This window comes from Aquarana catesbeiana, linkage group LG02 (genome assembly GCF_042186555.1).
Source record: "Aquarana catesbeiana isolate 2022-GZ linkage group LG02, ASM4218655v1, whole genome shotgun sequence".
Classification (NCBI taxonomy): domain Eukaryota; kingdom Metazoa; phylum Chordata; class Amphibia; order Anura; family Ranidae; genus Aquarana; species Aquarana catesbeiana.
The window spans coordinates 235,308,946-235,334,548 of record NC_133325.1 but is presented as its reverse complement, the minus strand read 5'-3'; the positions used below and the strand labels follow the sequence as shown (position 1 = coordinate 235,334,548).

The following is a 25,603-nucleotide window of genomic DNA, read 5'->3' as shown; positions in this document are numbered from 1 at the left end:
CAAAGATCAATAGCTGGCTGCTGGCTTTTAGAGATTCTCTTCTATAAATATTTTCTCATGGAAAATTCAGAAATTGCTTGCTTTTTTTTGTATGAATAATTTTTTTTTTAAACTTTTTAGCAAGTTTAACAAGATATACTGTATATATATATATATATATATATATATATATATATATATATATATATATATATATATATATATATATATATATATATATATATTCATATAAATTTGTGTGACAATACTTCAAAACGTAAAAAAAAAAATATTTTTATTATGCTGAATTAATATGTGTAGTCTCAGAAAGTTAATTGACTTTTACACAATGTATTGTAAGTTTCACATGATTGATCAAGAGCTCATTTCCCAAGGTGAAAACAGTTTGTAAATGAGTAACTTTGTCCTAACGATATCTTCTGCATTGTGTTGGGGTATATTGATCAAATTTTCACTGGCAAAGAAATATTTTATCTGTTAACTCCCATGAAAGCAAAGGCAAAACAAGAATTTTTTTGTATTCTTTTGAATCAATATATGAGTGAAGAGTAAATTCAAAGGTAGAAATTCTTTCCCCTCACTTTGTAATGTTATTGCCACCTAATCTTTACTCATACATTTTAATATAGAAAGGCAGGCATGTACAAAAAATATATTTGAATTTTTGCTCCAGTTACAGCAACACACATACGATGAGTTCAAAGTGAACCATATTTTTAATAATCAAACTCTTCCTTCTAAATCACTTCTTCTTTTGAAAGGACCTTTTATATGTGCTTAATTTCTTAAGAGGAGTTGACGAATCGTGAATTATGTGTTATAGGGAGATATGTTACTATAAACTGGGTTTTAGATGAAATGTAACTAATATGATGTTACTTTGTTAATTAACCACTTAACAACCGGCCCATAGCCAAATGACGGCTACAGGGCGGTTGCTTAACTCTAGGAGGGCGTCCAGGGACGTCCTCCCAGAATTCTGCTCCCGCGCGCCCCCTAGGGCGCGCACTCGAGAGCATCCGTGACCGCCGGGTCCAGAGGACCCGGCGCATCACGGATCCCGGTAAATGGCCGCTGATCGCGGCCGTTTACCATGTGATCGCGCCGTCAAATGACGGCGCGATCACATGTAAACAAACCGGCGTCATCTGATGACGCCGGTTCCTCTCCTCCCCTCCTGTGTACCGATCGGTACACTGTGAGCGGAGAGGGGGATGGATGGATGGCTGCAGCGTTGCGGGCTGCATCTGTAGTGCCCACAACGCTGCACAGTGACATCCAGCCATCCATCCATCCATGCTCAGCCATCCCCACTACTCTGCATGCCCTGCAATGCTGTGCAATACTCTGCAATGCCCTCTGCAATGCCCCACAATACTCTGCCATACCCCGCAATACCCCTGCAATACTCTGCCATACCCTGGAATACTCTGCCATACCCTGGAATACCCCGCAATACTCTGCCATACCCTGGAATACCCCGCAATACTCTGCCATACCCTGGAATACTCTGCCATACCCTGGAACACCCCGCAATACTCTGCCATACCCTGGAATACCCCGCAATACTCTGCCATACCCCGCAATACTCTGCCATACCCTGGAATACCCTGCAATACTCTGCCATACCCTGGAATACCCCGCAATATTCTGCCATACCCTGGAATACCCCGCAATACTCTGCCATACCCTGGAATACCCCGCAATACTCTGCCATACCCTGCAATACTCTGCCATACCCTGGAATACCCCGCAATACTCTGCCATACCCTGGAATACCTCGCAATACTCTGCCATACCCTGGAATACCCCGCAATACTCTGCCATACCCTGGAATACCCCGCAATACTCTGCCATACCCTGGAATACCCCGCAATATTCTGCCATACCCTGCAATACCCCGCAATACTCTGCCATACCCTGCAATACCCCGAAATACCCCGCAATACTCTGCCATACCCTGAAATACCCCGCAATACTCTGCCATACCCTGCAATACCCCGCAATACTCTGCCATACCCTGCAATACCCCGCAGTACTCTGCCATACCCTGCAATACCCTGAAATACCCCGCAATACTCTGCCATACCCTGCAATACCCTGAAATATCCCGCATTACTCTGCCATACCCCGCAATACCCAGCCATACTCTGCAATACTCTGTGATACCCAGCCATACTCTGCCATACCCAGCCATGCTCTGCAATACCCCACAAAAATCTGCAATACTCTGCCATAACCCGCAATACTCTGCCATACCCAGCCATACTCTGCAATACTCGGTGATACCCAGCCATACTCTGCCATACCCAGTCATACTCGGCGATACTCTGCAATACCCAGCCATGCTCAGCCATACTCGGCCATGCTCAGCCATACCCAGCCATGCTCAGCCATACCCAGCCATGCTCAGCCATACCCAGCCTCTGTATGTGGCCAGGCTGTGTAAGTCTCACACATGTGGTATTGCCGTACTCAGGAGGAGTAGGAGAATCTATTTTGGGGTGTCATTTTTGGTATGTACATGCTATGTGTTAGAAATATTTTATAAATGGACAACTTTGTGTTAAAAAAAAAAAGCGTTTTAACCATTTCCCGCCTTCCGTCATACGACGTTCTTGACTTTGTGCGGGGATATCTGAATGATGGGTGCAGCTACAGGCATCATTCAGATATCAGCTTTTTCAGCCGGCGATTCCCTACACCATAAGAATGATCATAGCGGCAGTTCCACTGCTTGATCGTTCTTACGGGAGGCGAGAGGGGACATCCCCCCCTCCCACCACCCTCCGGTGCTTCTACCGACTCACCGCTACGATCGAAGCCAGGATCTTTTTTTTTTTTTTTTTTTTTTATTTCAGGCACAGCCTAGAGGTGAGAAGTGGGGTCTTACTGACCCCATATCTCACTGTAAAGAGGACCTGTCATGCCATATTCCTATTACAAGGGATGTTTACATTCCTTGTAATAGGAATAAAAGTGATCAAAAAATTTTTTTGGGAAAAAAGTGTCAAACTAAAATAAATAAAGTAAAATGAACAATAAAAAAAAATTAAAAAATTTTAAAGCGCCCCTGTCCGTGTGCTCACATTCAGAAGCGAACGCATACATAAGTCCCGCCCACATATGAAAACGGTGTTAAAACCACACATATGAGGTATCGCTGCGATCGGTAGAGTGAGAGCAATAATTTTGGCCCTAGACCTCCTCTGTAACTCAAAATTTGTAACCAGTAAAACATTTTAAAGCGTCGCCTATGGGGATTTTTAAGTGGCGAAGTTTGGCGCCATTCCACAAGCGTGTGCAATTTTGAAAGGTGACATGTTAGGTATCTATTTACTCGGCATAACTTCATCTTTCATATTATGCAAAAACATTGGGCTAACCTTACTGTTTTGTTTTTTTTAAAGCAAAAAACTGTTTTTTCTCCAAAAAAAAAGCGTTCGAAAAATTGCTGCGCAAATATCGTGCGAGATAAAAAGTTGCAATGACCGCTATTGTATTCTCTAGGGTCTTTTCTAAAAAAACATATATAATGTTTTGGGGTTCTATGTAATTTTCTAGCAAATAAATGATGATTTTTACATGTAGGAGAGAAATGTCAGAATTGGCCTGGGTGCTCCAGAACGCCTGAAGGTGCTCCCCTGCATGTTGGGCCTCTGTATGTGGCCACGCTGTGTAAAAGTCTCACACATGTGGTATCACCATACTCGGGAGTAATAGCAGAATGTGTTTTGGGGTGTAATTTGTGGTATGCATATGCTGTGTGTGAGAAATAACCTGCTAATATGACAATTTTGTGAAAAAAAAAAAAGAAAAAAAAAACTTGATTTTGCAAAGAATTGTGGGAAAAAATGACAACTTCAAAAAACTCACCATGCATCTTTCTAAATACCTTGAAATGTCTTCTTTCCAAAAAGGGGTCATTTGGGGGGTATTTGTACTTTTCTGGCATGTTAGGGTCTCAAGAAATGAGATAGACCGTCAGTACTACAGGTGTGATCAATTTTCAGCTATTGGCACCATAGCTTGTGGACGCTATAACTTTCACAAAGACCAAATAATATACACCGATTTGGGTTATTTTTACCAAAGATATGTAGCGGTATAAATTTTGGCCAAAATATATGAAGAAAAATTACTAATTTTCTAAATTTTATAACAGAAACGAAGAAAAATTGATGTTAGATACACTTGCAAATTTAGATAAACTTGACTAAAAATTAAAGCCAAACTCCATCTAACACTTTTGTAAGCTGTTACAACATTTTTTTTCCTTTTGGGATAAAGTTTTTACATAAATGAAAAAAAGGTGACCATTGTAAATACGCCTGTCAGCGTTAAATGGTCTGTCCAAACCCTCTAACTGCCAATTTTACTGGACAGCTTGCTCTGTTAAAGGAAGTTGAAAAAGGACATATTTAGAGTGCTTGCCGGCTTACCAGATAAAAGTACAGGAAAACAAGCCTCAAAAAAAGAAAACAAATGCAGCCACCACCTTTAGGGACTGGTAAAGCTCCAATATACTAAATGTTTGCTTTTGGGTTCAGATGCACTTTAAAAACATTTCTGATAAAGTAGCTGGTAACTACAATACATGTGCTGAGATTGTTCTGTAACTAGGATAATGTCAGCTTTCTTATAGTGCTATATTCATCTGACCTGATTTACAAATTCATTAGAGCAGTCACACCTAAAAGGAATGTATCAGTTAAGATGTTTATCGTTATGTCCACCACCCTTATACTTCACCAAAAATATATTTGATTTTTGCTTCTTTTTTTATTTTTAAAATTGTATACAGTAGGAAAACTGAGTAATAATAAATCATTTGTGAATATTTTGCATGTGCTTATAAAGACACCATCACCTTGCTCATGCACAGTAAAGTAACTATCACTTCACAGGCCTCCCTTTCTTGACCCCCATAGGGGAATTTGTGAACTTCTCTCCTATGACAGTGTTTGGACATAGCAGCCAATTGTTAGGCCTGAACACTGTCACATGACCCAAGTATATGACTATGACTATTCTTCCCAATTTCCAACACTTGATTTCAGTGTGAGAGATAGAAGTGGTAAAGGAACATTAGCAAGGTGAGTTTAAAGTAGTTGGGAGTGGCAGGCTTTACAGAGGCATTGTCACTTTGCCCTGCTGGGCACATGATTATGTTGATGAAGACATGATGGTGGTGGCTTAGGCCAAATTAATGATAAAAAACAATAAGCATAAAAACTATATTGTGCAAGCTCCGCAATTTCTCACTAAGATATGAAAGGTACAAGTGAACTCTACAGAAGTGGTTCTTAACTTCAGTCCTCAAATAGCCTTATGTTTTGAATATATTTTTTCAGTGTGAGCAGCAGTGTTAATTTCTGATGTAGTGTGCAGATTGATATTGTTTCTACATGAATAAAGTGCAGTGTGTCACCACAGTATACACCCTCGAGCAGTAGCGGCTAATGCTCAAAATTTGGAGGGGTGGCACAAACTAACACCACCCCCCCCCGTGGGAGACGAATGGCGGTGATCATCCATCACCCCCATGCGTGGAAGATGAATGGTGGTGATCACCCACCAGAACCCCCCCCTTGCACCCCAGGGGAGACACTGTGATGGTGCCATGAAAATACTGCCTTACCTTATGGAGGCAGGGGGAAGGAAGAGCCAGGACTGCTTGGACTGATTCACTGGCGAGCACATTCTCCTCCTGGCCACACAGGAACAGGAAGTGTGTCCTAAGACACAATTGGTCAGGGGGTCCTAAGACCCCCTAGCCAAAAGGGGCTTTCTGATTGTGCAGGAGGAGAATGAGGAAGATAATTGTGAATATTTATTCACTAATGTCACTCAAGTGAGTGTGCTCCGGGTGCAGTGCTCTGTGCCCCAAGCACACCCTTTTTTGAAGCCTATTAGAGCCTCGGGCTCTAATCATGTGCTTCAAAAAAAAAACCTGATTGGAATCAATGCGTCCAACGCCCTGCTTGTAGATTAGTGGGCCGAATGCATGGATGGGGGGGTGGCACCCCTGCGTCCCTTATGGAATGGCAGCCACTGCCTTCAAGTAAAGTGCAGAGTGTCTCATCTGCCTCACAGCATCAACACAGTATATACCTTCAAGCAACTGGTCTTTGAAACCTCACCCCTTGCATAACAAGTAGAGGACTTGCAAAGAGTAGGTATTTATACTAAATGAAGTGCAGTTTACCAGATAAGCTGCCTCCAGTCTTTACATCAGAGATTACAGTGGATCGGGAGAGCTGGAACAACCAACCTGAACACATGCAGACTAGTTTTTTCAAATCTTTAAAAAATGGCTTAAGCTGCATAAAAACATTAATATTGCAGTTTGCAGCGCAGTATTTAACTTTTTCAAAGCCTACAACACACATAACTATTGACTAGTGCATTTTTAGCCCTAATCTGTGCTGGGACCAATCCTATTTAATTTGTTCATAAACGATCTGGAGGATGGGGTAAACAGTTCAATCTCTGTATTTGCAGACGATACTAAGCTAAGAAGGGCAATAACTTCTCCGCAAGATGTGGAAACCTTGCAAAAAGATCTGAACAAATTAATGGGGTGGGCAACTATGTGGCAAATGCGGTTCAATGTAGAAAAATGTAAAATAATGCATTTGGGTGGCAAAAATATGAATGCAATCTATACACTGGGGGGAGAACCTCTGGGGGAATCTAGGATGGAAAAGGACCTGGGGGTCCTAGTAGATGATAGGCTCAGCAATGGCATGCAATGCCAAGCTGCTGCTAACAAAGCAAACAGAATATTGGCATGCATTAAAAAGGGGATCAACTCCAGAGATAAAACGATAATTCTCCCACTCTACAAGACTCTGGTCCGGCCGCACCTAGAGTATGCTGTCCAGTTCTGGGCACCAGTCCTCAGGAAGGATGTACTGGAAATGGAGCGAGTTTAAAGAAGGGCAACAAAGCTAATAAAGGGTCTGGAGGATCTTAGTTATGAGGAAAGGTTGCGAGCACTGAACTTATTCTCTCTGGAGAAGAGACGCTTGAGAGGGGATATGATTTAAATATACAAATACTGTGATCCCACAATAGAAATAAAACTTTTTCGCAGAAGAGAGTTTAACAAGACTCGTGGCCACTCATTAAAATTAAAAGAAAAGAGGTTTAACCTTAAACTACGTAGAGGGTTCTTTACTGTAAGAGCGGCAAGGATGTGGAATTCCCTTCCACAGGCGGTGGTCTCAGCGGGGAGCATCGATAGTTTCAAGAAACTATTAGATAAGCACCTAAATGAATGCAACATACAGGGATATACAATGTAATACTGACACATAATCACACATAGGTTGGACTTGATGGACTTGTGTCTTTTTTCAACCTCACCTACTATGTAACTATGTAACTATCTGAAAAATGGTAACAAAAATATCACTAGTCAATATTTTAGTGGGCATTGTTAACTGCATACATGCAATTCTTGTAGGAATGTTTATAGCTGGGCTACAGTATAAGAATACAGTAATCATCATCAGGTTGGATTGTTGTTTCTCTAGCATAGACCATTGCCTAGGGTTGACTTTCAGTAAATCATTTGTGTGTATTATGAGAGTCGTCATCCTGTTGCCCTGTGGTTCTAGATGGCCCATTTTTGTTACTGTCCATACACAGCTTGTTCATATTTGTTGGTGGAAAAGTGCACTGCGTAGTTACAATTTACCTTTCAGAATACATTTAACTCACTTGGGTTTTGTCAGCTCACATGATGAATAGTTGGCTGCTGAACACATCCTAAAACATTAAGATATTACCAATCATATGTATATTCAAATCTTACAAAGAAATGCTGGCACTTTGGGATCCTTTATTAATGGTTTGTGCATTATTAAAAAGCATACTTTATGGAAATTGAATATTAAGTAGGCACCTAACCTGCATAGGTGTATTTTGTTTTGCAACAAAACTATATTTTTACCTGGAATAAAGCCATATAGTACATTTTATAATCATGTTTTATATTAGGATGTTCATGATGCAGATATACTAATATTTTTGCTATTATTATTTCAAATGTTCAAACTATATTAATGAGAACATCATTTTGGAGAACTAATTATTTCTATTTGTCTTGTGTCACACTTTCTAATTCCCCTATATTAGAACAGCCAAAGCAAATTAATTGCTTTTCCAGGAGTTGGACCTCAGCCAAGAATGAGCTCATGTTTTCTTTCCGTTTACTTCTTTCTAGGACTGTATTGTGTGAGGCAACCCTCTTGATAGAAAACATGGTCCTGAGAATACATTTGTACACTTTTTGTTGCTTCTTACTGGATGAAATGCATATAAGTTTAAGTGACCCACTAGGAAAAATAAAGTTCTTAGCTGCAAAATTATACATCAAAACAGTTAAAGTGAAATTAAAATTAAATGAATGAATCTCAGTGAAGCAAAAAAAGCAGTAATTAATGGTTCCCTTAATTGTCTTCATAAAATATTTGCATGGGTCTAATTTGCATAATTTGCATGTATTAATTAATCTTTCAAAGGAATTTTGTGCTGAGAGAAGCCAAAAAATCTCTTTGTTTTATTTAACATCTAATGAAATATTTATCTTCTTTAATGAACTTCTCATCTTCATTAAAATAAAAATTGTGCAACTTTGTGTGTTTTAAATGTTTTTATAATTGAAGTCTTCTGAAAAACCTCTTTAAGCTCTGAATGTCGACAGAACAAACATATTATCAAGCTTTCTGCGTCATTTAACTTCAACTTACAGTATAAAAAGATGGAAAACTATACAACTGTTTATTTTTATCAAATTTTGATACAATTTAATGTAGGATAACACTTCAGATTGCATTTGTTGATTTCTCCTATTTTGTCAAACTTGCAAGAGAACTAACTTCCCTATTTGGTATTAGGATTTTTTTGTTCACTTTTTATGGCTAAGCATTGCCAAGTTAGCTTAAAATCATTATGTCTACGTTTTTTTTTTGCCATGGGATAATCATCACCACTGGCATAGGAACTGGGGTTGCATAGTCGCAGCTACAACTGATCCCTGTGGGGGAAAAAAGGGGGGGGGGGGGGCATATGGCTTAGTTGCTGTCTGCTTCCTCCACATCAAACATGAGCATTTTAAACAGAGAGGTGCTGGTCATAGCAAGAATACTATCAATATTGGGAAGAGGGACTCATTTGTTCCTTCAGCTTGGTCATGGGATCTGGAATGTTAAAAACATAGGGGATGCTTTAGAAACTACAACTTTACTAGCCATGACAGCTTACCCTCCTGTAGAATGAGTGACAAGCAGTCACTTGTACTTGACGTGATTTGCAAGGAAATATTGAAATAAGAAAAATTGAATGAGGTACAGTCAGTTGGTGCCCAGTCTAAGGATCTCTGAGTCTACAGGCATGTCACTTGGAATTACATATATATATATTTCTTCCAGCAAGGAGAATACAGGGCTAATGCCCACAAACATACACAAGAATAATGCTTAAAGACATATACATATAAGATTAACATCACCTAGCCTGGCACTTAATGGGTGGTCCAGTCACAAGATGCGTCTCCCCTGTGTCATTCAGCAGCGACTGCAGGGGAAATGAGGGCGTGCCTATAACAGATAGGCCATTGGAGTCTATGGGTGATATCACCGTTTCAGGCTTTACCAGCCATTGTTGAACACCCTTTGCTCTCCCTTGCAGCCACTGCTGGCTGACACAGGGGATCCGGTGGCCAGACCAGAGCAGACAGGAAATAGGTATATATGTACTTTCTTACTCAGATAATTCAGCATAGGTATTAGAGGCATAGGTGTTGGGGGGAACATTTTTAAGACTGATTTGGTTTAGCCTGGTATTCTACTTTAACCTCTCTTTTGTAATGTAATTTTGAATTTTTTTTTTATTCAATATTTTTTTATTTTATTAAAGCTTTTTTACATTATACAAATCATCATACATTTCCCCAAATCCACATTCCTCTCCCACTCCACCCCTCCCTCCTTTATGTAAAACAGGAGAAGAAAGCTATCTGATATCTATAAATTCAATAGGGAGGAAGGGGGGGGTCCCCTCGCTCAACCATCTTCCTTAAATTCATACCTACCACTTCCTTCCCAAAAAATCATACTCCACCAGCCCTACGCAAACTCACTTTCACACCTATCTTTCACCCTACGCCCAGCACCTGCCTTTCCTTGGGTCACCATTCGTCATTCTCTTTCCTTTTCTTTTCCTTTTTCCTTCTACATATCATTTTTCCTACCCTTTCTCGCATCTCTTTAACTATTTAAATTTATTCTCTTTTTCTCCACCCAGAGTTTCCAATTTTTTTCAAATTTCTTAAGCGCGCCTTGTCTGATGTATGGTGTGCTTTCCTTTAAGATCACCATATTCCTACCTTGTAATATTGAAATTTTAAATTAAACATCTGAGTAACTCCACGTTTCACTAAATTTTAAATAAATGCAGTATTACATACACTCTAGTTTTCATCAATTATCTATAACAGTGGTCATCAACCCTGCCCTCGGGGCCCACTAACAGGCCGGGTTTTATGTATTACCTTAGGGAGATGCAGACAAGAAAACTGCAATCACTGAGCAGCAAATTATATCACCTGTGATGTATTTCACTTATCTTGCAAACCTGGCTTGTTAGTGGGCCCCGAGGACAGGGTTGATGACCACTGCTCTATAAATTTTGTTAATTGTTTGCATTTATATTCTGTCATGAATAGATGTTTTCCACTTGTCTGAATTTTTATTTGTAACTGCACCCATTTCCTATCCTGGCAGTCATATGTGTACAGTACTGTAACTTACATTTGAACAGGTAGCAGTTTGTTTTTTCTATAATTAAGTTAAGTTAACTGCCTCTTACTGCAACAGTGTACCAAACAATAGTTGTTTAGGTCCTTAAAAATGTAACCCTTACATGAGTGGGCAATTTATTTGGTACTCAGTAACCTTTGGTCATGAAAGGGTAATCTGACAAAGTTATTTACTGTATGGCAGTTCTCATTACTCAAATTCATAGAGTGTAAGCAAGGTCAAAATGTATACATAGATTAAACTATAGTTGTACTATTAATTTGCCAGGTAAGAATCTCCACATATGCTTGGAAAAATTACTTTTAAATCAAATTTTACTTGTAAGTGGAATGCTAGATTCAAATACTCAAATATAGATAGTGTTAGCAGTCAACCTGGGGCTGACAAATAAAGTATAGCTGAAGGGCAGAAATAATTCCCTTTCTTAGAGAAAATGTTGTTCTTAAGTTTCTGGAGTGCTGATCATATTATCAACAGTCTGGGATTTCGGTCTTGTGATCTCTTTTGGACCCAAATATCATCCAGTCTGGACTCATACCTTAAATCAGGTGACAAAAAATTGAACTTTTTAAAAACGTTAAAAACTCGTATTAAAAATATAAGTTTTTGTTGTATTTGCAAATGCATTTACAGCCACAATGTGGCATCAAGCACCCCTGTAAAGTGTACTCCCTAGCTCAAAGCTTTGTGAGTGCCAAACTATAGCACATAACAATGCAAACATTTAGAACAGGTTACCTGGAGGAAGCCTTTTCAAGAAGCCCAAGCACAGTTCTTAGGTAGTTGAAGATGTCAATGTGTATCTGCACCAAATCAAGCAAAAGAAACTATGACATCTGCTCAGATCAATTTAAAACTAGCAAGGTGCCCTTGGACAGAGCAATACACAGAGCAGCTCAAATGATAAAAAAATGGAAATTATTTTTATGTGGGCAAGAAACATCAATTAACTGGTAATATGATTGGTATGTAGATACACACAGTTTTGTCAATCACATGTATGTTGAGATCCATACAGGAAGTACAGCCTCTGTGCTCAACACACTGTCTTTTTGTACCCAATCAGTATATATTTATAAGTTGACCCCAGTCTCTTCTGTTAAGAACCCAGTGTCTTGAGAAGCTCTGCTTGTGTTAAAGGACAGTTTTTTTCCCAAACACACTTTGAGGTAAACAAAATTTTTGCTAGGCACCAAGCAAATTAACACCTACATAATACCCACATTAAATATGGGCAGTAATATAGAAAGCAAAAGGAATTGACACAACAATTTATTAATGTTGGACACTTCCAGTCATTCAGTGAAGTGTTCCATTGCTTTTAACTGTAGTGAATTATTCATATCAGGATGTAATGCTACCCCCGTAGAGCCGCTTTTTAGGATGGGTCCTCTGTTTCCTCCACCTCTTTAAGAACTTCAGCCACTCTGGCACACTAAGTTCAGTACACAAAGCATGTGATGTCACAGAAAAACAATAAAATTAATATTTAGTACCCAGTAGTAGTACTACACCAAATAAAACAGGCAATGAATCAGTTAGTAAAGGCAAACTTAATATATTGTCACCTGATATGGCTGGTAATGAAATAAGCAAATACATGGTAATAACACAATTTAGCATACAGGGTGAGTAATAATAAGGACTAGGCATAAGACGACGCTTGGTGGTCAATTTACTAAAACTGGGGCAAAATCTGATGGAGCTGTACATGGTAGCCAATTGGCTTCTAACTTCAACTTTTTTAATTAAGCTTTGACAAGAAACCTGGAAGCTAATTGGTTTTTATGCAGAGCTGCACCAGATTTTGCACACCCTAGTTTTAGTAAATCAACTCCATGGCATCCAAATCAGAATAAATAGTAGCAAGGTCACGTAAAGTGCACCAGTGGACAGTAATAAGCTGGATTTAGCGAACACAGAAACTATGCTGCCAAAGTACATTAATGGTGAATGCTAGGCCTAGATAAACCTACTGGATGTGCACTGTCCTTAGAAATAAAGACAAATACAGAAGGAGACAAAGGGCCTGTAGGATGGTTTTATGGGAAGGGCAGTCCTTGTGTTGTTCTATTGCCGACTATCAGTGGAGCCCTCTAAGAAGCATTGGTGCACATAACAACAGTTTCAGTAAACCAGCATGCAGCATGGGTGCAGTAAAGATGCAGTAAGGGTGCAGTATAGGTGTGGTACAAGTGTAGTACAGGTGCAGTATGGGTGCGGGGAAGCTGCAGTAAAGGTGCAGTGTACTTAATGCTTCCAGTAACTTAGTGCCTGCTAGCAGTGTAAAAAATGGGCAGTGAGCCCTCTCACTAGTCCCTGTGGTGTAGTCTCTCCACAGAATGTCTCAGATTTAGCAGTGGGAAGTAGAGGGTGGTCTCCCTCCAGCAACACTGCAGTTGCAATCACTGCAGTCTGTGCTGCTCTGCTTCAGTTGTCTCCAGTGGGCTGACCTCTCAGCAGTCTGGTCAGTATGTAACAAATGTGCTCTCATTGCTTCCCAAGAGGATGAAGTTCTTAAGCAGTCTGTTAAAAACAGTTCCACCATTTCCCCTTTGCCTTGGTGTTCTGTGGGAACTGTAGTGTAAAGGGTCTAAGAGTCCCATTCTATGGCTGCTGTCCTGGACTTTAATTCCCTTTACCCTTAGTGTTCTGTATAGAAATCCATGGACTATTGTGACTATAGTTCTCCCTTTGGTGACTGGAGGGGATAGTGTAACACAACATTCAGAATAACAGCAGTAAGTGAAAGTAAACTGCTTGTAAAGAGGGAAATGTCTCCTTCCCCGTGTTTCCATAGTTCAGCACCTGGCTACGTAGGTGAACTTAGAAAACTTTTGTATTCTAGCATTGTTGCAGCACTTGCTAAACAGCATTAGTAGCTCATGATTTTTTTTACTTTTAGCAACAAATTGCTCCCTAATCTCTTGATTATCACTTGGTGAACACTGTGGCTTAGATGCCAGATAGCTCTATAATAGATTCCAGCATTGATTAGGTTTTGCAATATCTTATTATATTCTTATGTATAATTGCTATAGCCTAAAAAATGATGTCACACATCAAATTCAAATATAAATAATGAATAATACATAGCTTTACCTAAAAATATCTTGATACCTACATTTTTTGTGAAATAGTTCAGTGTATAAAAACAGAAATTAAATTTTAATGTTTTCATGTCTGACTAACCATACTAGTGTAAACAGACAGGTTTTTAAGACTGTGGTGTCCGTTTAGGAAGCAGTGATCGGCGGTGATCCCGAGGATCACCGCTGATCACGGTCCATAAACAGTTTATGAAACAGTGATAATCGGGGGAGAACATGTTTGAACTTGTTCTCCCGCCGATTATCTCTACACACGGAGAATCCTCATTGAATGACACAGAAACGGCCAGTTTATGAAGCGGTGATCTCACCGCTTCACTGGCGATCTGAGTCAGAATTCACACTCCCAGGTTCACCAGCTCAGAGATGGTGAATCGGGGAGTGAAGAGGAAATCTGGGGGGATCTGAGGGGGAAGGAGGAAGATTTTCAACTTCCTTATGCCTCGTTCAGACCCCCCAACACTGTAAGCATGTCCCCCTGTCATATTTATGTGTATACATATATATACATATATACATATAATGTGTATATGTATATATATATATATATAATGTATGTGTATATACATGTATATATAATGTGTGTGTGTGTATACATATGTATATAATGTAGGGGGACTCATTATTTTATTAACAGTAATTCACGCCGTCTGTCCGTGTATTGAGCGGTGATAATTTATCACTGCTTAATAAACTGACATCTCTGTATTTCTGGTGCTGTAATCTCGTAAAGTCTCACGAGATTCCAGTATCAGGGGCCGTTCTCCACTGTTGAAAGCATTTGTAGATCTCTTCACTCCTCAAAAGGTGAAGCGATCTACAAAGCTTCATAAACTGGCACACAGAGGAGAAAAATCTTCACTGTGAATGCCGGAGAATGAAGCAGTGAATAGATTTCACTGCTTCATAAACGGACACCTGTATGTTTATCTTGTAGAGAGTTTTGGAAATGCGGTGCAAAAGTTTTTGTATATCCTAATATCAAGAAGATCTGGAAAGACAGAAAAGGTTATCTGCTACATTTCTGATAGAGCTTTCATAATTAAAGGAAGGGTTACACGGTAAAACAAAAACTATTTAATTATGTGTTTTATTGCATTTCTGCACCTTTACATTTGCTATGTATGTATCTACAGTGTTTATTCTGTATCCATAAATCTTTCTCAAAGATTTTGTTTGCTTTCTCAAACAAGAAATACTTATCCTTCTTGTATATTAGATCACTTCACTGCCATCTGCTGGTAGAAAGCTGGAAATTACATGTAGCTACTGTATAAAGCAAATGCTTATCTTACAACTATTTTATGGACAATAATATTAAATTTAAATATTTTAATACAAATTTTGCATGTTACTTTTTTAAGCAGAGTCTCAAAAAACATAATAGTGGTCTACATTCAAGATGCAAAATAAAGCAACAAAATGGAATACACTAGCATTTTAGCCTGATTGTTGCCAGGATCAGGACAAGTACTCTTCAAGGTCCAGAGGATTTCTGAAAATAAGTAATAATGTTGATGGCTGTCCATTTGTTTCAGCATAGAAGCAGGCAAGGCTATATCAATTTAGGAGATTTGTTTAAATTATTTAACTACTTCCCACACTTATTTTTTTATTTATTTATTTCAGGTACTTATATAGCGCCGTCAATTTACGCAGCACTTTTACATATACATTGTACATTCACATCAGTCCCTACCCTCAAGGAGCTTACAATCTAAGGTCCCTAACTCACATTCATACATACTAGGGACAATGTAGACAGGATCCAATTAACCTACCAGCATGTCTTTGGAGTGTGGGAGGAAACCGGAGTACCCGGAGGAAACCCACGCAGGCACAGGGAGAACATGCAAACTCCAGGCAGGTAGTGTCATGGTTGGAATTTGAACCAGCGACCCTTCTTACTGCTAGGCGAAAGTGCTAACCACTACACCACTGTGCACACTTACATGTTAAATAAAATAAGCATTTGTTGCTAGAAAATTATGTATAACCCCAAACATTATATATTTTCTGAAAGCAGAGGACCTGGAGATCAAAATGGTGGCCATAGCAAATTTTTATGTCACGTGTTTTTTTCTCAGCCTTTCATCAAATATACATTTTCAGGAAGAAAAAATACAGTAATTTTAGTGCACACAAACACAATATAATACAAATTATAGAGGATGACATTGTGTAAATAGCTACCAAACATGTCAAGACTCAACTTGCAAGTGCCTGTGAAAAACTATAGCTCCTAAAAAATTTTATAGGTGACACTTTAAAAACCTTTACAGGTTATCAGTAATTATAAATGATGGCCCTAAAATTATTGGTCTTAAGCCTTGTACACATGATTGGATTTTCCGACGGGAAATGTGTGATGACAGGCTGTTGGTAGAAAATCAGACTGTACACTCCATCAGACAATTGTTGGATTGTTGGATGGCAGGCTTTAAAATTTTCCGCGGACAAATGTCTGTTGTCGGATTTTCTGAGCATGTGTACACAAGTCCGTCGGACAAAAGACCAAAGTACAAACTCGCATGCTCGGAAGCAAGGACAAGCCCGAAGCGGTCGGTCTCGTAAACGCAAAGCTGCTTTGCTGGTGATACTGATAGAGTTATTGCAGACAAATTTTCAAAGGCTTTTTTTTCTAGTGAAATCAAGAATAATATTATTATGCTTGTTATTTTTTTTTTTTATTATTATTTTTTTTTTAAGTGCAAGTTACCACAACACCATTATCCCGTAGTTTTTAAGATACAACTATGTTGGTGTCCCTTGTTAATTTTACATTGTATTTTTTAAAATGTAACTGCCTACTCCCAAACTGTCATTTGAAGTAAAGTAAAAGCCAAGTATTATTCTCCACAATTTGTTTATTGTGCATTAAAAAAAGAAAACAAATAAAATTAGAAATGCTTTCTGCCAATAGAACTTAACCAAAAAGTGCCAAATCAAATATTAATCAAATATACCAAATCAAATCATTATTCAACCAAAAAATAAAATAAAAGCCTCATGCATGTGTCCTGCTTCTTAATATAGGGCGTCAACAATGCCAAGAGTTAGTGAAAGCAGGGGTCCGTCATCCGGAGATAATTCTGAAAAACATCTGGATTATTCTCCTGGAGCTTCCGCAGCAAAGGCATGTGACATAATTGATCACTATTAATAAAGCAACCAATTTTTGGTCCAAGAAATCCTCCTTCTCCTGTTCCTGGACTAGACTTGGGTCAAAGCAATAACCCCAAGGCCAATAATAAATAACACGTTATCTCCTCCAATTCCGCAACATGGCTGGTTGATGAACGGCCGTTCAGAAACAAACTGGAAAGCGCGAAATGAAAAGTGCGAAATGAAAAGCACAAATCAACACTCACCAAACTTCTACTAACAGGAAATTAGCAGAAGAAGCCAAAAGGGTGGCACTAAAGAACTGAAAAACCACATAGTACGTCACTATGTTTGTTTGTATGCAAGACAAGTTTGGGACCAACGCCCTTCGGACAAAAGTCCGAGGTTTTGTCTGCGGAAAATCTGATCATGTGTACGAGGCTTTACTCTGAAGTTCACACTGATACATCACATTTGTGGTGAATCTCTGTATACATACACGTGTGGGACCTAAGCTTGTGTTTGCATTTGCACATATGCACAGGAACAGAGGGGGTGCTTTTGAATTGTTCTTTTATTTTATTATTGCTTTACACTTTTTTTTTCATTTACATTCATTGCTATCACAAGGAGACTTTTATATCTTTGGATAGGTGACAGGTAATCTTTATGGACACATCAAAGGTATATTATACCCCCAATGTGTTCCCTGCCCTCCAATGCAGCTATTCAAGCACAAATCATGCTTAGTTAGCTGCTTCCTAAGATGTAGCATTCCAAAAATGACAGCTCTGAAACCAGAAGTCATTAAATCTTCATCGCTTCCAGCTTCATTAGTCACAGAGGAGATCAGGGAATGGATGCTCCTTGATCATTACAATCTCCTCTGTATCTAGCTGTCTTGTCCATTTATTGTGTACTCCTGAACCCCCACAAGCCATGAGCTTGTTATAATCACTTGCAGCCAGAATGTTTTTGTATGTTCGGCGGTCAACAAGTCATGTGAAATCATGCAGTCAGCAAAGCATAAGAAAAGCAGATTCATGTTTGGTTTATTTTATCTGCACATGGTTGGGTAGAACACAGTTCTCTACAATTTAATGAGGGAAGATTCTCAACTCCTTTAGTAAATCAGTCAGACAGTATAGTACAAGTATTTCTACTACAATGTTAGGTTAATTAAGTAGAACAGTGTGAAATAACAATACGCACAGTGCAAAAACCCATATGGCCCAAATTTCAGTTAACTGTTGTCAAATTAGATAATATATGAATTCTGATTTAGATTTACTATTTGGTGTACTTTTTGCAGTCACTGGCAGTTTTACCATCCTGTTTACCAAGCTTGCATTTGTACTCGCAACACTTTAATTAAGTATATAAGTTTTAAGTATTTGGCAAGCCCTGTTTCTAAAATATATTGTCTTGCTAAAAATTTGTTTACATCTGTTTCCTTGTATTTACTTTAAAAAATGTATTTTTGTAAGTTGTGCTCCAACCATTGTATTAGGACAATGAACACTGTTCTTGAAAATGACACAACACTTGGCATGATCGGAGTGCCACATAATTGTATTTTATTTTAAGTAATTGTTTTGAATGCAAAATTAAACTATTCAGAGACTTTTGTGCATGAAACCACACTCCCAGGATAACAGTATTACAGCAATCAGACAGCACTCAGGTGAACATAAAAATAATGTCAATCATTTTTCCCTCTCAAAAAGTTTAAAAAAAATGTTGCCCATGGAGGTCCCTTCTCTCAACACAGCCTTTACACCTTCCTTAATTTTGATTACCCCCTACAGGCAGTAAACTGTATAATATAGATTCTAAATTATTGCATCAGAAAACTCTGTTTCTGATCTCTGAATCAAAGGCTATATTCTGTTTCAAGGAAAGTCTCATTACTAACTCCAGATTAATAGGATCACATTTATAGCTCCATTGTAGTAGGCAGCCTGTGGGTCAGAAAAGAGCTGCTTCAATCAGAGGCTTCTAAGAGTCTAAAGCTGGCCATAGTAGATTTTTGTGGGAACACTTGTACAAACATGTGTATGAAAGTTCTTATCAGTGTATTCGATGATATGATCAATGTCATTTGAAAGTACTTAAAAAATGTTTGCTTTTAACATTCAATTTTGGAGTGAATGGATTTTTGCAAGTGAAAACTACACTCACTGTTAGAAACTCATTCTTTTGAGAAAAAAAAAATCCATCCTGCTTCTTTGAATTTTTCCATCACTGAGGTTGAACACAAATATTAATTTTACCCCACTAACAATTTTAACCACTTCTGGATGGCCACACGCCGATATACATCCTAACTTTGAAGAGGAATTTCGTTGTTATGGCAGCAGCTAGCTGCCATAACCCTGGTATCCTCTTCTTCGGCCGGCGGTCCGGTTTCCGATAATGGTCGTCTCTGTGACGGAATGGCCCCCCCTCCCGCCACGCTCCAGTGCCCACCGCCGCTTACCAGAGCCGTCGGCAGCGGCAGAGGTGATTGGATCCTCTTCCTTGCTGGGTATGGAGATGTGTGAGGGGAAGATGCCCCCCACCCGTCTCCATACCATTGCAGGGCGGAAGGGACGTCAAAGCGTCACTTTCACCCATAGCTCCTAAAGGGACATTTTTTTTTTTTAATTACACTTTTTTTTATTGCATTTTAGTGTAAATATGTGATCTGAGGTCTTTTTGACCCCAGATCTCATATTTAAGAGGTCCTGTCATGGTTTTTTTCTATTACAAGGGATGTTTACATTCCTTGTAATGGGAATAAAAGTGACACATTTTTTTAAAAAAAAAAGAAAAGTGTAAAAATAAAAATAAAGTGTAAAATAAATAAGAAAAGAAAAATTTTAAATGCACCCCGTCCCGCCGAGCTCGCGTGCAGAAATGAATGCATACGTGAGCAGCGCCCGCATATGAAAACGGTGTTCAAACCACACAGGTATCCCCGCGATCGGTAGAGTGAGAGCAATAATTCTAGCCCTCTATAACTCAAAACATGCAACCTGAAGAATTATTTAAACATTGCCTATGGATGTCTTGTTTTTTATTTCAAAAAAGTGTATTTTATTAAAAAAAAGTGCGCTTGTAAGACTGCTGCGCAAATACAGTGTGACAAAAAGTATTGCAACGACCACCATTTTATTCTCTAGGGTGTTAGAAAAAAATGTATAATGTTTGGGGGTTCTAAGTAATTTTCTAGCAAAAAAAACAGTTTTTAACTTGTAAACAACAAATGTCAAAAAGAGGCTTGTTCCTTAAGTGGTTAAAATCAAATGAACGTTCTTAAAATGAAAATGTTCAAATTAATTTCTACTAGTGTTTTTACAGCTTTAGGCAAATGTTTATCTTTGTGATAGATTAGTTGTGTGAGCATTTAGTATTGTCATTTTGTTTTCATTTAAGTTGTTTTGTTTTTCATGCTTCATTCCTTGATAAAGGCGGTGTGCTTGTTACTAAACAGCTGTGAGGCTTGTTTTCTTGTTCTTTATTACCAGATTGTATACATTCTTTACTGTACAGGACATCAACTTTCTATTGAAAAAAAAAAAATAGTTTTAGATGTATTGACTTTATTTTCAAAGTTTGGTTCCCTTAAAATTGATATTTCAATTATTGCTGTTATCTGGTCAGTTGATTCATTTGATGACTTCTTCTTTCTTTCATTCTATTTTGGAATATCATTCTTCCTTGAACTGTTTCCAAATGTTTTTACTTTTCATACCTGCCAAGTCAGGTGTTGGAACATAAACACACTTGTGTAAACCTTGAGATGAAGAAACTATGTCTGATTTAAAGTGAAAATAACGACAATATTTTGTTTTAGTTTTGGATAGAGTAGAGAAGGGTTACAATCCTTGTCAGGTTTACGTTGTTGCATTTGTCTCCATTGGGGAGAGTCACCTATTCTATTTGTCCTGGTGGCCTTTGTCACTGGGAGGGAAGAGAGTGAAAATCCAAAATTAGCAGTTGTCACCAGGAACTGGAAATCTGCCAGTAAGGACGTTAAGAGAAATCTCCCCAATGGGACTAAAATGCCAAAAAATTTGTGAGTTTTATCTATTCCTTCCGCTATCCAAAACAAACAAAAAGTATTGACTTCATATAATCTTTTACTTTCTTAAGCCTTTACTAAAAAAATAAATATCTGGTATAAGTGGATAAAATAAACTTAGTTCTGCTATTTCTCTGTCAGGTACTTATTGATAATAGTTATTAGAAAAGTATTTTAAATACACAAACCTAGACATAATGCTTAGTGGCCTGTTCATTTATATTAATAGCATCTCTATTAGCATGTCTGAGTATGATTTTTCCCTTTCTATTTCTTGCTGACATTTATTATTATTTTAAAACAAATCAACCCACCCAAAATATAAATCTCACTTTTTAGTAGATTTTGGAGGATCAAATCAAATGCACTCAGCTTACTTAATATACATATCTGCCAGCAGTTATGGGGGCCCCTGGGGTTGAACTAAAACTGGAGAGTGCAAATCTAGTGCAGCTCTGCATAGAAAGCAATCAGCTCCCAAATTTTTTTTTTTTTTGTCAAAGCTTAATTGAAAAAGAGGAAGTTAGAAACTGACTGGCTATCATGCAAAGCTGCATTTGTTTTTGCACTCCCCAGTTTTAGTAAATCAACCCCTGTTTCATTTTGTAGTACATAATATGAAGTGTACAACAGGCTGAATAGGAATATCTTGCAGTTGGGAGTGAACACCCAAAACTCCTGGGTGGGTGGGATCAGAGCCCAAAACTATGGTAGGGAAATCTCTTCACAGGGGAACCCATAAGGAATTAGAAGCCAGTGGATGTTTCTGTCCAACAAACTCATACTGTACCTCAAATATCACTTTTTGGTTTACAAAAACTTTTCAAGAAATTCCAATAAAAGTATAACTATAGATAATAAAAGGGGAAAGTGATGTATTTCAAGTTGTGCACAGATCCTAAAATAAAACCCACTTTCTTAAGAGGAAATTGTTGTTTATTGTCTAGGTTTTCATTGATTAATATGTAGGGTCTCTGCCAAAGTTCAGTTACGAGATCTCAAGACTCTTTTATTGCTATAAACGGAAGATACACTAAGCTTTGTGTAAACTGTGCTTTGAAATTAAATTCCTTGCGTACAAGTACATATATTAAATAGTATTATTAACAAAGAAATTGCTGTTTTAATAGTTATTTCTCAGATGAGAAGCATAGACCAATTTTTTACAGTCTATCATGTTTATGAATAGAGACTTATGTCTGTCTATATGGCTGACTTATAGATTTTTTTAATGAAAAAATGTAAGTTATTTCCTTCTTTTAAAAATAGAGAAAGTGCCTGAAGTGTCTAAAACATTTGTCTGAATTAAAGAGGATTATTGAAAATTATAAAGTGCATTATTTATAATCCCTAAAAACTGACATCTTCAATTAGCTGAATATGTAATGTGAAATTGTTTAAATGTTTATTTAATAGAAAATGTAATTTAATGATTTTTTGTATTTTGAGAAAATGTAAGTCAAAACATATGTTACAGTCAATGTAATTTTTTTAAGCTTTTTTTTTTAGTTTTTATTCACCAATTTAAACTATAAAACTACAAGGAATGAGTGAACTGAATCTAGACTTTTGAAATTTTGGATCTGCATTGGGATGATTTGCAGATAACATGTAACACAAAAACAATATGTTGTAAAACTTCAGCCCACTGCTTTAATAATCTTAGGGGTTTTTTATTCACTAATTCAAACCATTGCTTTGTACAAAAGGGTGAGTGAACTGAATCTAATGTTTTGAAATTTGACCTGAATTGGGATGATTTGCATGTTATAAAACACCGGTCCAGTGCTAATATGCAGCAGACTCTAATTTAGTACCTTTGTCCCAGGAATGATGTATTAGTAAATAGCGGTATTATGGGCAGGGGTTGCATGAAATCTTATCAGATAGAGTTATAAAGGGTTTTTTCTTGAAACACTGGAGGGTAGAGAAGAATCTCTAAGCACATAGCATGCTGCTGTAGGAAGGGGCACATTTTTCGGTGGTTTTTTTGTAGCACCTGTCTTATGTCAAAAGACATAGCAGAAGGCCTAAAGGCTCTAAGTTGTTATGCTTTAGAGATGGCCAATTGTTGTACTGATTGATCTTTTGAGTTTTTCATTAAGTTTTTCTATTTAAAAAAAAAAACAAAACTATTAAATTAAATATGGTATGCTAAATATTTTGGTATAAACATGTTTTTATGCTTTTACCAAAAATCTAACATCCAAATTTAATTCTAAAAGGAACAAAATTAGGCTGATTTACTAACTTACTTAGTAGTTAAGAATGTTCACACAATAAATGACCAAATAGTGTGCATATAAAACAAGTAAATAGGGGGTTGTTTTTTATACAGTTGGATAATTTAAGTGAATCTTAACACAATTTATGTGTGAAGATTGCAACTACATGAGTCATTCAGCCCCAATATCTCTGATTGGACCAATAATTGAAATATCTTATAACAAAATATACCATGGAAGTTTTCTAATATGTATTTAACTTTATTCTTTCTTTTGTTCTCTTTTCAGACAGCAGACTGTATTTAAAGACAAGTGTTATGTACTGAATTTAAACATACAACAGCAAAAGGCCTTGCAGGAACATACTGTGGACTAACTGAGAAATCCGGAGTCTGTGAATGCTTTGAAAGCATAAAAAAGTTCCTTTTTGCATACCAATGTTCTTCAAGTACATTGCATTGTCAGGCTGGAGACCTGCAACTACTGGAGAGTCTGTTTTATAACTGTCAGTAGCGCTCCTTTTGTTGGATTTCCTATGAGATGCTGCTGCAATGTTGAAAAGACTGTGATTATCAACAAAAAAGACCCACTGTACTTCATTTTTTTTATGAAACTTGTCTGACATTTCTCTAACTGAGCACACCAGATCCTTCTAGCAGCAGCCACTTGGGTAACTTATACATTTTATCACACCTAAACCAGCAACAATGCTTAGATGTGAAACATTTTGAAATTAAAGAATTTTTAAAGGGCATGCACTAAAATGGAAAGTCAAAAAATAATGAAAATTGCATAACTGCAGCTGAAGTTTTTAAATGGTAACCATATTTTCTTCGTAACTGAACACTTTTATTCTACAATGAAGAGCGCTTACTCTTTGAAACCGAACTACTGTATTTAATGAGAAGAACTCTTTTGCTGAATGTAAACGTACTATTTTGTGTTCATGAGATTACTCTTCACAACCAACCAAACAATAGAACTTCTTCAGTACTGTTGGGTTCAGGAAAAACACACTTTGTTTATTATTATGGCAGGCCACATGTACATAGACACGGTCACAAGGAAGATATTATGTATGCAGTAGACTACTAGTGTTTAGGAAGATAATTTTAGACAATGTTTGGTCACTCTGTTGGTTCTAAAGAAGCCTTTATAGTTTTAACGCATGCAGGCATGTACATATTTCTCCTGAGGTCACAGTATTAATTGAAAAAAAATTAAGAATCTGGTGACAAGATGAACTTATATCAGCCACTTTTTATTTGTATATTAAGTCTTTTATTCCCTTAACCATCATAAGTAGGATTCAAATGTGGCTGATCAGCAAACGGAATCACCAGAAATATTTTTATATAATCTTGTCAATTTTCATTCAGATTTCTTTAAAATGAACTAAAACCTTAACACTTGATATACCTTTCCACTAATGTTGAGTATTGACTTGACAGTTTTCTGTCTGCTTACTACTGTATGGTATTATCACTGCCCATCTTATTATTGTGTCTGTACATTTTAGTGTAAAGGCAAGCTTTTTTGTCTTTTTTGATGTGGTAAATAAAAGTACGCATTTTCACCATGTTCAACTGGAAATAAATCAGACATACAGCAGATAGATTTTTCCACTTCCTTTTGTAACCTCTGTGTACCCCTTTAAAGACTGAGCTCATAAATTAGTTCCAGGGAGTGTACAAATTTTTAGTTTCTACACATATCTAGTTTTATGCACATAAAATGTAATTTATTTTGTTATAACACATTAAAGGTTGTTTTTAATGTCAAGATTGAAATTTTATTCCTGTAAAGTTTCATTTCACCTTGATAATAAGTATTGCTTGTGTTTTAAACAACTGGAGCTTGTGAAGTCTTCCATGATGTACTCTGACATAACTTTTCTGTGCAAGAAGCAGAACTCTACATTTCAATTCACCAATGTAATTTTGAAATAAAAATATTGTATATACAATTTCACATTCATTTTTTATGAACCAAGCAATATTTTCAATAAAACATTATTAATACTTTGTAATATTTCCCAGTACTGGCTTTCCACCTTATTATAATAAACAGGATTTTTTTTTATACTTTTTATCATACAGTCTTTAAGGGGTAAACAGTCATAGCCATTGTTGCTCTTGAATTACTATGGGTTGCTAATAAGACTTAAAAAATACTTGATATGTGTGGGCCTCATGGTACAATATTCTGTGCTGCTTGGCATTATGAGGTTGTTTTACTTAAGAAGTATGGTATATTAACCCAGCAAAG

At 37.4% G+C, this 25,603-nt stretch overlaps 1 protein-coding gene across 4 annotated transcripts in view; it reads left to right on the top strand.

Moving 5' to 3' along the window:
- DACH1 (dachshund family transcription factor 1) overlaps window positions 1-25,356 on the top strand; it is a 475,056-nt gene extending 449,700 nt beyond the window's left edge. For all 4 annotated transcript variants that reach the window (XM_073614251.1, XM_073614250.1, XM_073614249.1 and 1 more), the window contains one exon: window positions 23,624-25,356. In XM_073614251.1, the coding sequence (XP_073470352.1) occupies window positions 23,624-23,661 (38 nt within the window). In that variant the 3' untranslated portion in view covers window positions 23,662-25,356. The remainder of the gene's footprint in view (window positions 1-23,623) is intronic.
- Window positions 25,357-25,603: the final 247 nt, after the last annotated feature.